The following is a 14453-nucleotide window of genomic DNA, read 5'->3' on the forward strand; positions in this document are numbered from 1 at the left end:
TCTCCCCACTCTCTAGTCTCTCCCCACTCTCTAGTCTCTCCCCACTCTCTCCCCACTCTAGTCTCTCCCCACTCTCTAGTCTCTCCCTAGTCTCTCCCCACTCCCCTCTCTCTAGTCTCTCCCCACTCTCTAGTCTCTCCCCACTCTCTAGTCTCTCCCCACTCTCTAGTCTCTCCCCACTCTCTCCCCACTCTCTAGTTTCTCCCCACTCTCTAGTCTCTCCCCTCTCTCTAGTCTCTCCCCAGTCTCTCCCCACTCTCTAGTCTCTCCCCACTCTCTAGTCTCTCCCCACTCTCTCCCCACTCTCTAGTCTCTCCCCTCTCTCTAGTCTCTCCCCACTCTCTCGTCTCTCCCCACTCTCTCGTCTCTCCCCACTCTCTCGTCTCTCCCCACTCTCTCGTCTCTCCCCACTCTCTCCCCACTCTCTAGTCTCTCCCCACTCTCTAGTCTCTCCCCACTCTCTCCCCACTCTCTAGTCTCTCCCCACTCTCTAGTCTCTCCCCACTCTCTCGTCTCTCCCCACTCTCTCGTCTCTCCCCACTCTCTCGTCTCTCCCCACTCTCTCGTCTCTCCCCACTCTCTCGTCTCTCCCCACTCTCTCCCCACTCTCTAGTCTCTCCCCACTCTCTCGTCTCTCCCCACTCTCTCCCCACTCTCTAGTCTCTCCCCTCTCTCTAGTCTCTCCCCACTCTCTAGTCTCTCCCCACTCTCTAGTCTCTCCCCACTCTCTAGTCTCTCCCCACTCTCTAGTCTCTCCCCACTCTCTAGTCTCTCCCCACTCTCTCCCCACTCTCTAGTCTCTCCCCACTCTCTAGTCTCTCCCCACTCTCTCGTCTCTCCCCACTCTCTCGTCTCTCCCCACTCTCTCGTCTCTCCCCACTCTCTCGTCTCTCCCCACTCTCTCGTCTCTCCCCACTCTCTCCCCACTCTCTAGTCTCTCCCCTCTCTCTAGTCTCTCCCCACTCTCTAGTCTCTCCCCTCTCTCTAGTCTCTCCCCACTCTCTAGTCTCTCCCCTCTCTCTAGTCTCTCCCCACTCTCTAGTCTCTCCCCACTCTCTAGTCTCTCCCCTCTCTCTAGTCTCTCCCCACTCTCTAGTCTCTCCCCACTCTCTAGTCTCTCCCCTCTCTCTAGTCTCTCCCCACTCTCTAGTCCCTCCCCACTCTCTAGTCCCTCCCCTCTCTCTAGTCTCTCCCCTCTCTCTAGTCCCTCCCCACTCTCTAGTCCCTCCCCTCTCTCTAGTCTCTCCCCTCTCTCTAGTCTCTCCCCACTCTCTAGTCTCTCCCCACTCTCTCCCCACTCCCCTCTCTCTAGTCTCTCCCCACTCTCTAGTCTCTCCCCACTCTCTAGTCTCTCCCCACTCTCTAGTCCCTCCCCACTCTCTAGTCCCTCCCCTCTCTCTAGTCTCTCCCCTCTCTCTAGTCTCTCCCCACTCTCTAGTCTCTCCCCACTCTCTCGTCTCTCCCCACTCTCTCGTCTCTCCCCACTCTCTCGTCTCTCCCCACTCTCTAGTCTCTCCCCACTCTCTCCCCACTCTCTAGTCTCTCCCCACTCTCTAGTCTCTCCCCACTCTCTCCCCACTCTCTCGTCTCTCCCCACTCTCTCCCCACTCCCCTCTCTCTAGTCTCTCCCCACTCTCTAGTCTCTCCCCACTCTCTAGTCTCTCCCCACTCTCTAGTCTCTCCCCACTCTCTAGTCTCTCCCCACTCTCTAGTCTCTCCCCTCTCTCTAGTCTCTCCCCACTCTCTAGTCTCTCCCCACTCTCTAGTCTCTCCCCACTCTCTCCCCACTCTCTCCCCACTCTCTAGTCTCTCCCCTCTCTCTAGTCTCTCCCCACTCTCTAGTCTCTCCCCACTCTCTAGTCTCTCCCCACTCTCTAGTCTCTCCCCAGTCTCTCCCCACTCTAGTCTCTCCCCACTCTCTAGTCTCTCCCTAGTCTCTCCCCACTCTCTAGTCTCTCCCTAGTCTCTCCCCACTCCCCTCTCTCTAGTCTCTCCCCACTCTCTAGTCTCTCCCCACTCTCTAGTCTCTCCCCACTCTCTAGTCTCTCCCCACTCTCTCCCCACTCTCTAGTTTCTCCCCACTCTCTAGTCTCTCCCCTCTCTCTAGTCTCTCCCCACTCTCTAGTCTCTCCCCACTCTCTAGTCTCTCCCCACTCTCTAGTCTCTCCCCACTCTCTAGTTTCTCCCCACTCTCTAGTCTCTCCCCACTCTCTAGTCTCTCCCCTCTCTCTAGTCTCTCCCCACTCTCTAGTCTCTCCCCACTCTCTAGTCTCTCCCCACTCTCTAGTCTCTCCCCACTCTCTAGTCTCTCCCCACTCTCTAGTCTCTCCCCACTCTCTAGTCTCTCTCTAGTCTCTCCCCACTCTCTAGTCTCTCCCCACTCTCTAGTCTCTCCCCTCTCTCTAGTCTCTCCCCACTCTCTCCCCACTCTCTAGTCTCTCCCCACTCTAGTCTCTCCCCACTCTCTAGTCTCTCCCCACTCTCTCCCCACTCTCTAGTCTCTCCCCACTCTCTAGTCTCTCCCCACTCTCTAGTCTCTCCCCACTCCCCTCTCTCTAGTCTCTCCCCACTCTCTAGTCTCTCCCCACTCTCTCCCCACTCTCTAGTCTCTCCCCACTCTCTAGTATCTCCCCACTCTCTAGTCTCTCCCCACTCTCTAGTCTCTCCCCACTCTCTAGTCTCTCCCCACTCTCTAGTCTCTCCCCACTCTCTCCCCACTCTCTAGTCTCTCCCCTCTCTCTAGTCTCTCCCCACTCTCTAGTCTCTCCCCACTCTCTAGTCTCTCCCCACTCTCTCCCCACTCTCTAGTCTCTCCCCACTCTCTAGTCTCTCCCCACTCTCTAGTCTCTCCCCACTCCCCTCTCTCTAGTCTCTCCCCACTCTAGTCTCTCCCCACTCTCTAGTCTCTCCCCACTCTCTAGTCTCTCCCCACTCTCTAGTCTCTCCCCACTCTCTCCCCACTCTCTCGTCTCTCCCCTCTCTCTAGTCTCTCCCCACTCTCTCCCCACTCTCTAGTCTCTCCCCACTCTCTAGTCTCTCCCCACTCTCTCCCCACTCTCTAGTCTCTCCCCACTCTCTAGTCTCTCCCCACTCTCTAGTCTCTCCCCACTCTCTAGTCTCTCCCCACTCTCTAGTCTCTCCCCACTCTCTAGTCTCTCCCCACTCCCCTCTCTCTAGTCTCTCCCCACTCTAGTCTCTCCCCACTCTCTAGTCTCTCCCCACTCTCTAGTCTCTCCCCTCTCTCTAGTCTCTCCCCTCTCTCTAGTCTCTCCCCACTCTCTAGTCTCTCCCCACTCTCTAGTCTCTCCCCACTCTCTAGTCTCTCCCCACTCTCTAGTCTCTCCCCACTCTCTAGTCTCTCCCCTCTCTCTAGTCTCTCCCCTCTCTCTAGTCTCTCCCCACTCTCTCCCCACTCTCTAGTCTCTCCCCACTCTCTAGTCTCTCCCCACTCCCCTCTCTCTAGTCTCTCCCCACTCTAGTCTCTCCCCACTCTCTAGTCTCTCCCCACTCTCTAGTCTCTCCCCACTCTCTAGTCTCTCCCCTCTCTCTAGTCTCTCCCCACTCTCTAGTCTCTCCCCACTCTCTAGTCTCTCCCCACTCTAGTCTCTCCCCACTCTAGTCTCTCCCCACTCTAGTCTCTCCCCACTCTAGTCTCTCCCCACTCTCTAGTCTCTCCCCACTCTCTAGTCTCTCCCCACTCTCTAGTCTCTCCCCTCTCTCTAGTCTCTCCCCTCTCTCTAGTCTCTCCCCACTCTCTCCCCTCTCTCTAGTCTCTCCCCTCTCTCTAGTCTCTCCCCTCTCTCTAGTCTCTCCCCTCTCTCTAGTCTCTCCCCTCTCTCTAGTCTCTCCCCACTCTCTAGTCTCTCTCTAGTCTCTCCCCACTCTCTAGTCTCTCCCCACTCTCTAGTCTCTCCCCACTCTCTTGTCTCTCCCCACTCTCTAGTCTCTCCGCTAGTGAGAGAAACCGCACTTCACAGTGAAAGCCCATGATTCTTACCCACTGGAAAATCACATAATTACCTTTCAGTGAACACCTTTCCTTCATTAGGCTGCACATGAACAGGTGCCGAACACCATCCGAGTCACTTCCACTATAAACACTTTGAGCCTGAGGACATTTAAAAACACTCACAGGACACACACCTTCACTGATAGCTCGGCCATCTCCTTTGTCATAACTATCAGGAGAGAGAACTCTCCTACATTCAGATGGAAAACTACAACACCAGAGAACAAGTTTCATTAGCTGGAGGCCGAATTCCTACCAATTTATCTTTAACCACACAAGTTCGCATATAAATACAGCCAACAGGCCTTTATAAATTCCACTGGCAATACTCTTCAAAGAAAGGTCAAAAACAATTTATTGATGAAAAAGTGAGATAATCATTTTATGAAAGCACTAGTCTATGCAATATTGCTGTGTGAGCGACTTACAGTTAGTGAGTGCATACATTTTTCATACATAACACAGCTGGTTAACTGATCTGGCGAGTGTCAGTGGGATCACGCTATCAAATATGTCCTCTAAGCCTACCACATGTATTCTAAGCCTGGCAATCAGCTTTCTGGGTGTCAGTCTTTGAATCCAGTGTAGAACATGATGAACCTAGGTTCACACTGGAATTACAGCTCCTGTTTAATAATAAAGCCATTTGAGAGGAAACTAAGGCCCATTGGTCTCTCATTGGGGAACCTGAGGGTTCAGCCACTCAATTAACTGGTCACACAACTTCAGTTGCTGGAGACACTGGTCACCTGACGCTCCACGGAACCATCTTTGGTGGTACTGATCAGAGGAGGGAACTTCAAGGAAGTGAGGAGGAAAACAGCCTTTTCTATGACTGAGGAAACACTGAAATATAGCCCAATGTTTTTCTATTTAGATGAGATAGGCCTAGTTGCAGAGGAACATTCCCTCCTGATTGTTAACTCCAGCATGGCATCCAAGGGTCAACCCTAACCCTAACCCAGGGGCAACCCTAACCCAGGGGCAGCCCTAACCCAGGGGCAGCACTAACCCTAACCCAGGGGCAGCACTAACCCTAACCCAGGGGCAGCACTAACCCTAACCCAGGAGTAGCCCTAACCCAGGAGTAGCCCTAACCCAGGGGCAGCCCTAACCCAGGGGCAGCACTAACCCTAACCCAGGGGCAGCACTAACCCAGGGGCAGCACTAACCCTAACCCAGGAGTAGCCCTAACCCAGGGGTAGCCCTAACCCTAACACAGGGGTAGCCCTAACCCTAACACAGGGGCAGCCCTAACCCTAACCCAGGAGTAGCCCTAACCCAGGGGTAGCCCTAACCCAGGGGCAGCCCTAACCCTAACCCAGGAGTAGCCGTAACCCAGGGGCAGCACTAACCCAGGGGCAACCCTAACCCAGGAGTAGCCCTAACCCAGGGGCAGCCCTAACCCTAACACAGGGGCAGCCCTAACCCAGGGGCAGCACTAACCCTAACCCAGGGGCAGCACTAACCCTAACCCAGGGGCAGCACTAACCCTAACCCAGGAGTAGCCCTAACCCAGGAGTAGCCCTAACCCAGGGGCAGCCCTAACCCAGGGGCAGCACTAACCCTAACCCAGGGGCAGCACTAACCCAGGGGCAGCACTAACCCTAACCCAGGAGTAGCCCTAACCCAGGGGTAGCCCTAACTCAGGGGCAGCCCTAACCCTAACACAGGGGCAGCCCTAACCCTAACCCAGGAGTAGCCCTAACCCAGGGGTAGCCCTAACCCAGGGGCAGCCCTAACCCTAACCCAGGAGTAGCCGTAACCCAGGGGCAGCACTAACCCAGGGGCAACCCTAACCCAGGAGTAGCCCTAACCCAGGGGCAGCCCTAACCCTAACACAGGGGCAGCCCTAACCCAGGGGCAGCCCTAACCCTAACACAGGGGCAGCCCTAACCCAGGGGCAGCACTAACCCTAACCCAGGGGCAGCACTAACCCAGGGGCAGCACTAACCCTAACCCAGGAGTAGCCCTAACCCAGGGGTAGCCCTAACTCAGGGGCAGCCCTAACCCTAACACAGGGGCAGCCCTAACCCTAACCCAGGAGTAGCCCTAACCCAGGGGTAGCCCTAACCCAGGGGCAGCCCTAACCCTAACCCAGGAGTAGCCGTAACCCAGGGGCAGCACTAACCCAGGAGCAACCCTAACCCAGGAGTAGCCCTAACCCAGGGGCAGCCCTAACCCTAACACAGGGGCAGCCCTGACCCAGGGGCAGCCCTAACCCTAACCCAGGTGTAGCCCTAACCCAGGGGCAGCCCTAACCCTAACCCAGGAGTAGCCGTAACCCAGGGGCAGCACTAACCCAGGAGCAACCCTAACCCAGGAGTAGCCCTAACCCAGGGGCAGCCCTAACCCTAACACAGGGGCAGCCCTGACCCAGGGGCAGCCCTAACCCTAACCCAGGTGTAGCCCTAACCCAGGGGCAGCCCTAACCCTAACCCAGGAGTAGCCCTAACCCAGGGGCAGAAAAAAGGGGCTGAAAAAAGGGGGCTTGAGTACCTCATTGCCTGGAGCAAGGCCAAAACACACAAGCAGCCCACATCTAACGGAAATGTGGACATGGCTAGAGTCCTTCAGCATTGGAAGAGAGGAGCATACTGCTCCAGAGCTGAGCTATTTCACTAGATTCTTATTTTACATTTACATTTTAGTCATTTAGCAGACGCTCTTATCCAGAGCGACTTACAGTTAGTGAATACATATTTTTTTATACTGGCCCCCCGTGGGAATCGAACCCACAACCCTGGCGTTGCAAACGCCATGCTCTATCAACTGAGCTACATCCCTGCCGGCCATTCCCTCCCCTACCCTGGACGACGCTGGGCCAATTGTGCGCCGCCCCTGAGTCTCCCGGTCGCGGCCGGCTGCGACAGAGCCTGGATTCGAACCAGGATCTCTAGTGGCACAGTTAGCACTGCGATGCAGTGCCTTAGACCACTGCGCCACTCAGGAGTATGAACAAGACCAACTTATGAACAAGACCAACATTTTTACACACATCTTAATGTGTTTCAATAAGCAAACAAGACTGGTTCCTGGTCCTAAAACAGACAGTGTCATTTCACTTCATTACGAAGAGAGATACAAAAATTAAAAATAAACTGTGTGGAATTGCAAAGTAAATAACTGCTTAAAATTTTTCACCGGCATGTGTATCAACTCAAACATAAATCAAAATAGAATTAAGGGAGACAGTCTTCTGTACAATGACAGAGAGCACATAACCCAAAGAGGCAGATCATGATTTAAAGTGGAACTTGAAAATCTGAGTTTTGAGTTCAGAACGCAAAGCCCAGAGTAATGGGATACATGTGTGGCTAACTCTGAGAAATCCTCAACATCTTCACCCCTAGACTTCTGGAATAATAATATGCCATTTAGCAGACGCTTTTATCCAAAGCGACTTACAGTCATGTGTGCATTCATTTTTACGTATGGGTGGTCCCGGGGATCAAACCCACTACCCTGGCGTTACAAGCGCCATGCTCTACCAATTGAGCTACAGAGGACCCCGAACACCCCATAACAATGTTCTAGAACGATTGAACATTCCGGAACAGAAAAAAGAACACAGCTTTAAAGAGGCGAGGTCAGCAGGAGTTCAGGCCTCAGAACAAAAGAGTAGCAGCTTCTCCTGTCAGAGAAACATGTGCCGGGGAGTGGTGGGGGAGAGTAGGCCTATAGCCGGGGGGCCAGGAGGGAGGTGATTTTTGATATCTTCACTCAGACGCCCACCACAGAGACCCAGCCACTCCAGAGAGCCCCTCTCCCCAGCCTCAACCCACCAGCAAGGCTGAGTGTGATGGATGGAGGGCCAGGGCCGTTAACCATCTGGCTGATTTCATAGGGCTCCTCATCGTGAGAGATGGGTCCCAACTAGACACGGTCTGTGAAGAGACCAGAACCAAGGCGACACATTCACCACATACTGGTCTAGATGAAGCCCCCTTTCTGAGACTAGGCTACCTGGGTGTTTTTGGGGGGAATGTTCCGCACCGTCTACTACATTGCAATTTGGAAAATAAATGTGTCATAATTGGAAGCAATTTGTGTGTTTTTTTCCTCAACAGTACATGTACACACACAGAGATAGGTGTTCCTAATAACTAGCTAAACACACCAGGGCTTCAACATGTAACCTAGGCCTAGCACTGGCTGGTGGTTCTGCTGGGTATTACAAGAGCAGCATAGCCAATGCAGCACAGGCGCTTTGAAGCTGCTCTGCAGAGAAACATCAGGAATTCGGATTGTTTTGGTGCATTTTTATGATCTTCTCTTATAGTCTTGTCTTTTGACCACTGAGATAGGAGAAAGGAAGAGTGTGGAGAGAGAGCTGTGGAGAGAGAGATGTGGAGAGAGAGGTCTAATCGAGCTGGTCTAGTCCTAAGTAAAACCATGATAAGAAAGAGCAGCCAGGGGTAAGGAACCAGTCTCAAAAAAATAAATAAAAACCCTCTCAACAACCGTTGGACTTGGACGGGACCCAACTCTGAAAATCAGGACCTAAAGATTATTTCCTGTGGATCCTTCACAGGTTCCGTGTTCCCCACAAAATTACCATAATTATTCAATTAGGAGGCCTGGATGGAACTCTGGACGAGCCAACCCCAAAACAAACCGCAAGCCCCACAACCCCCCACTTCCTGTGATTAAAGGAAGTAGCCCCACTTTTCAGATGACGGAGGAGGGATTGAGTGAGAATCAACCCCTAAAAATAAACAGACATTTCCTTTATAAATAATCAGGGGATATAGAAGGCTCTCAGGGAAAACTGTACCACTGTACTTACACAGAGAGTGAGTGACGAGCATCTGATTTCTCATAGCTGCGGCTATAATGCATTCCCTATACTCCGCTTAGTTGGCTAGGCCCAACTGTTACTTAAGACTATATAGGCCTGGGTTGGTGTGTCTCAACAGTTGAGAGAATACACACCAGTTGATACAATATCAAAGATGCCATCTGTGTTTAACTCCACTGCAAATTAGGTTAAAAATTACATCTCTAAAATTAGAACAATTTCAACCATTGAATGTTGTCCTAAAAATGCTTTCCGGGCAGGGCTCTACAGTGCTACCATTTTGGTCACATATGCTCCTAAATATTTGACTGTGCTACCTGGAATTTTAATTTGGGAGCACCAATGCCCCCTTGGGAAAAAATATATTTTGTAATTGCTGGCAATTCTTATCATTAATACCTAGAATATTTTTCATGTCTTTATGTGCTCCTACATTTTTCAACTTAGGAGCACATGTAAGAAATGTCAGTGTAGAGCCCTGCAGCGGCAGGCCTACTCACTCAGCACTCACTCAGCACTCCTCTCCACAGAAGCACTTGATTATCCACGCATTAAGTTACAAACGCGATTGAGAACATAGGGTTTGTCTGTGCAACCAGGCTCCCTTGATAATTGAATAAGTCACTGACAGATTGTATCAATTTGACCCATTGACTCAAGAGACCATGACAGGGCAGTGGCACACATCAGATTACAAACAAGACCAGATTTGGAGTGAGGACAATGTGAGGTTTGGTTGATTATTGAAAGACCAACAAAAATGGTTGAAAATGTAATCACGGTAAGAAACGATTTCATGCAAACAGGAATTATGACAAATGTATCCATCTCTTTAAATGCATTTTGTATACTTCCTCCTGTACAATTCACTGTGGACTCAGGATGGGTCAGAGCACTTCAGTATAATCCCAGTATGGGCACATTCCCAGCCTAGCATTGAATCTAATTCTATTTGTCACATACACGTGTTTAGCAGATGTTATTGCGGGTGTAGTGAAATGCTTGTGCTTCTAGCTCCGACAGTGCAGTAATATCTAACAATTTCACAACCTATACCCAATACACACAAATCTAAGTAAGGAATGGAATTTAAGAATATTAGTAGTAGAGTTCATTTTTCGTTTTCTTCCTTCATATTATTTAATTGTTTTGTCATTTAGCAGACGCTCTTATCCAGAGTGACTTACAGGAGCAATTAGGGTTAAGTACCTTGCTCAAGGGCACAACGACAGATTTTTCACCTAGTCGGCTCGGGGATTCGAACCAGCAACCTTTCGGTTACTGGCCAATGCTCTTAACCGTTAGGCTACCTCCATGGAGCAACAGGCCCAGACCAGGGCAATGTCTGACTGACTAGCACACACTGGTGTTAGGGCAGGGAGATCAGCTGCCATAGCCACATCTCTACATGGGCAGATGACTGTTTAATCTGGATACAGTACACCTAACTTTGTGGTCAAAGAGGTCTGACCAAACACATAGCTTTATATATATCTTTTTTTTTTATATCAATGCAATGCCTGAATTAAATCTGAAATTAGCTAAAAGCCCAGTTACATTTTCACAGCTTGTAAAATAACATGACAATCAACCTAGAATATTGCAGTTTTAAAGGGAAAGGCTGAAAATACATATTTTGCCGTGAATGTTTTTGTAGGATGAATCAGAAACAAACTGAAACCTCAGACTCAAACCAGAAGACTGAGAATATGGGTATTCATTCAATTACACTCGTTAGAGTACACCACAGCCAAGGCATGAATATTTGAAGACCAATGGCCAAAATAAGATGGCTAATAGTATTATGAGGTCAACACCGAGAGAGAGATTGAGAGAGAGAGATCGATTGAAAGAGATTGATTGAGAGAGCGAGAGAGATTGAGAACGCGAGAGAGATTGAGAGAGCGAGAGAGAGAGAGAGAGAAACTGAAAGGAAGAGAAAAAGCAACATCAAGAAAGAGCAGAGGGAGAAGATCAAATCAAGCTTTATTTATACAGCTTATATAGGGCCCTGTGTAGCTCAGTTGGTAGAGCATGGCGCTTGCAACGCCAGGGTTGTGGGTTCGATTACCATGGGGGGCCAGTATGAAAAAAATAAAATAATGTATGCACTCACTAACTGTAAGTCGCTCTGGATAAGAGCGTCTGCTAAATGACTAAAATGTAAATTTCAGACATGGAATGCAATACAGTGTCCTTCACAGGAAAAAAAAGTTCCCAATGTTCTTCACAGAAAAATTAAAGAGAAAGAAGGCTCCAGGGATCAGAGCAGGCCTGAAAGCCAGGTCACAGTGGTAGGATGAAGGGTAGTGGGAAGATGAAACACCATTTGGACCGGGCCCCCCTACTGACCAACACTGTGAGCCCTGCCTCTGAAGTGTGAAGCAACCCCCTCCACCATCACACCACTACCACTGCACTGTTCGCCATTTGTTGGCCTGGCCAGACTCCCTTTTAAATTAGCACGACAAACAGTTTTCCGAAAAGGAATCAGGACAATTAAAATATGATAATTGTGTGCATTGAGTGGTTTTCTACAATGCACTTCATATTCATAAAATAACCCAAAATGACAACAAAATGTCACTACAAAAGGAAGGCACAAATTCTGTCATCAATCATTTAAAATGTTCAGCTATTAAAAACAACCGATCACACTAAGCCAAATTGTAAAATCATGGCAGATTTCTGTTTTCGTCAAAATAACTGCATATCTTATTTCAATATTCTCAATAAAACAAATAATTTCACCTAGAATAGGAGCGGTGGTGTGGTGAGAGGAGGGGATATGAATGAAGTGTGTTTAGTTCAAAGAAACCCCCTTTCTCCCTCCCCCATTCACACACTAATTGGGGTAATTCATAAATGTGACAGAAATCTGACACTCTAAACGTTATAAATGTTACACCATAAGGCCTATATAAAAGGTTCTGAGAAGATATAGCGTCTAATCAACGCTGAAAGGCTGCAGGTAAACAGTGTTATCAGAATAATTTATCCTCTAACATCCTCTAGGTGATGCAGTTCCTGATAAAGTGTGACAACACACCAACTATCTCAAGGTGCTGTTAAGTTCTCCGAACCTGCTAGGAAAAAGTCACTTCTGTATCGAAGTGCCTTGAAAATAGTGTTCCCCTTGTCACACTGCAACATTTTGTCATCCGCATACGACTTCAAAGAGAGCGCCTTTCAAGAATGGCTGCTACTGAGCCAATCAAAGGCAAATATATAGTGCAAGGAGCTAAAAAGAAGGTGATTGTTATAATTGATGTAACTAGTTCAATAGAACATTTGTTACATTTCTGACCACAAAGTTACGCTAGTACAGGACTCCAACAATGTGGCAACTAAATATTATGTGGCATAATTAGACAACTGTAGCCTAGTGATTGTAGATTGCAACTGAACCAATTCATGATACAAGTCAATGCGTAAGTAGATCATATATCAAAAATAATTGTGTCGAATGTTAAATCGAAACAGAACATTTGAACAGTTTTGTTACCTGCATGTTGAAGACTCCAAGCTCCTGCGAGGACAGTTTTTTCATTTGTACGGCTAAAACTTGTGCCTCCTCCAAGATCGAAAACTCAGTTTCGGCACCACAAAACCCACAACATAGAAGCGACAAGACTGCCATAAAGCTCCAAGAAACAGCCATGAAGTTATACCAGTGGAGTCTCGAGTGCTTACTCCAATTCGTGTAGGGAATTTGTGTTAAATTCACGGATCCTTCTCCCCCTACCCGCCTCGCCATGATGGCTGGGGTAGTTGAATAGTAAACTGGGAATTCGCTTTGCAGCCCTGGGGAAAAACTTCAAGGGAACTACTTTGCAACGTCGTCGTTAAACCTGGACCTACTTTCAAGACAAACTCCCTCGATTTTAAATCGCGACATCAATGCATCTTTCGGGAATCCATGAAGGCAGAAAAATAAAATCCGTAAAAGCACCAATAGCTGTTGTTTTTTCGTTGGATCATGCTCACTCCGCATCAACTCCAGCAAAGTGTGAGCCGGAGAATCACAATGGGGGTGAAAGTAGGAGGAGCGGGAGAAAAACAACGGCATGGCGTTTCAGGTGGGAATGGATTGGGATTTGATTTGCGGAACAATCTTACATAACAACCAGTGGAGGCTGCTGAGGGTAGCACGGCTCATAATAATGGCTGTAATGGAGTCAATGGAATGGGATCAAACACATCAAACAAGTGGTTTCCATGTGGTTGATGCCATTCCATTGACTCCATTCCAGCCATTATTATGAGCCATCCTCCCCTCAGCAGCCTCCACTGATAACAACTAGGCTACTGTAAAACAATATGGTCAACAGAGGCTCTGCAAATAGCTACTATAGGCTACATCAGCAAAAGCAACATATGTAGTATTTTATAAAGTCAACAAAGCTCTCACTGAAACCACAGTATAGACAAATATTGCAGTTTGTATTACATTTTTCATCAAGCAAATAGAAATCACATCATGTAAAGCACTTTCTTTCAACAATGGTGATAATGAACAATCACATTTTGCTTTTACACATAGGCCAAGTGGTTATCCTTGACTTATGCTACAACTGCACCATCCGCAATTGCATGGCTCTCCAGAGGGTGCAGTTTTGAAACTGCAGTCGACTGTGGTATTTTGGACACAGTAATTGCAGAATAACTGCAGTGTACAGTTACACTGCAAAATTACTGCAGTCAAACAAACAGTGTTATACTGCACTCTAATTGCAGTTATACTTCAGTGTACTGCAGTTGTACTGCCCTCTGACTGCAATCTTTTTGTTGTAAGGGTGGTGCGGTCAGCCCAACACATCACCGGGGGCACACTACCTGCCCTCCAGGACATCTACAGCACCAGGTGTCACAGGAAGGCCAAGAAGATCTTCAAGGACCTCAGCCACCCGAGCCACGGCCTGTTCACCCCACTACCATCTAGAAGGCGGAGACAGTACAGGTGCATCAAAGCTGGGACAGAGAGACTGAGAAACAGCTTCTATCTCCAGGCCATCAGACTGTTAAACAGTCACCACTAGCCTTAGTCACTGTTCTAGCCAACTACCACCAGATACTCTACCTTGCACCTTAGAGACTGCTGCCCTATGTACATCGTCATTGAACACAGGTCACTTTAATGTTTACATACTGTTTTCCCCATTTTATATGTATATACTGTATTCTAGTCATGGCTCATCCTCTATAACTACTGCTGTACACACCTTTTCTATTCATATACTGTCCATACTGTCTATACACACCATTATATGTATATATATTTATATTCCAGTCTCTGACATTGCTCGTTTAGGATATTTCTTAATTTCTTTATATTTTTCCGGATTATGTGTGTATTGCTTTTATTTATTTTTATTGTATTTTACATTTACATTTTAGTCATTTAGCAGATGCTCTTATCCAGAGCGACTTACAGTTAGTGCATAAGATAGCTAGGTGGGACAACCACATATCACAGTCGTAGTAAGTACATTTTTCGTCAGTAAAGTAGCTATCAGCAAAGTCAGAGCTAGTAAAGGGGAATTTCGTTTTTTTTTTTTTGGGGGGGGGGGGGTTGTGGCAATATTAAAGATACTCTTTGAAGAGGTAGGGTTTCAGATGTTTTCGGAAGATGGGTAGGGACTC

The 14453-nt window shown here is 48.5% G+C and overlaps 1 protein-coding gene across 1 annotated transcript in view; it reads right to left on the minus strand.

Moving 5' to 3' along the window:
• cachd1 (cache domain containing 1) overlaps positions 1-12582 on the minus strand; it is a gene marked incomplete at its 3' end in the record, with an annotated part of 83542 nt that extends 70960 nt beyond the window's left edge. The window contains exon 1 of the mRNA XM_084163493.1: positions 12316-12582. Within this exon, the coding sequence (XP_084019619.1) occupies positions 12316-12567 (252 nt within the window). The 5' untranslated portion in view covers positions 12568-12582. The remainder of the gene's footprint in view (positions 1-12315) is intronic.
• Between the last annotated feature and the right edge of the window lie 1871 nt (positions 12583-14453).

This window comes from Coregonus lavaretus (assembly GCF_964263955.1).
Source record: "Coregonus lavaretus genome assembly, chromosome: 6".
Classification (NCBI taxonomy): Eukaryota; Metazoa; Chordata; class Actinopteri; order Salmoniformes; family Salmonidae; genus Coregonus; species Coregonus lavaretus.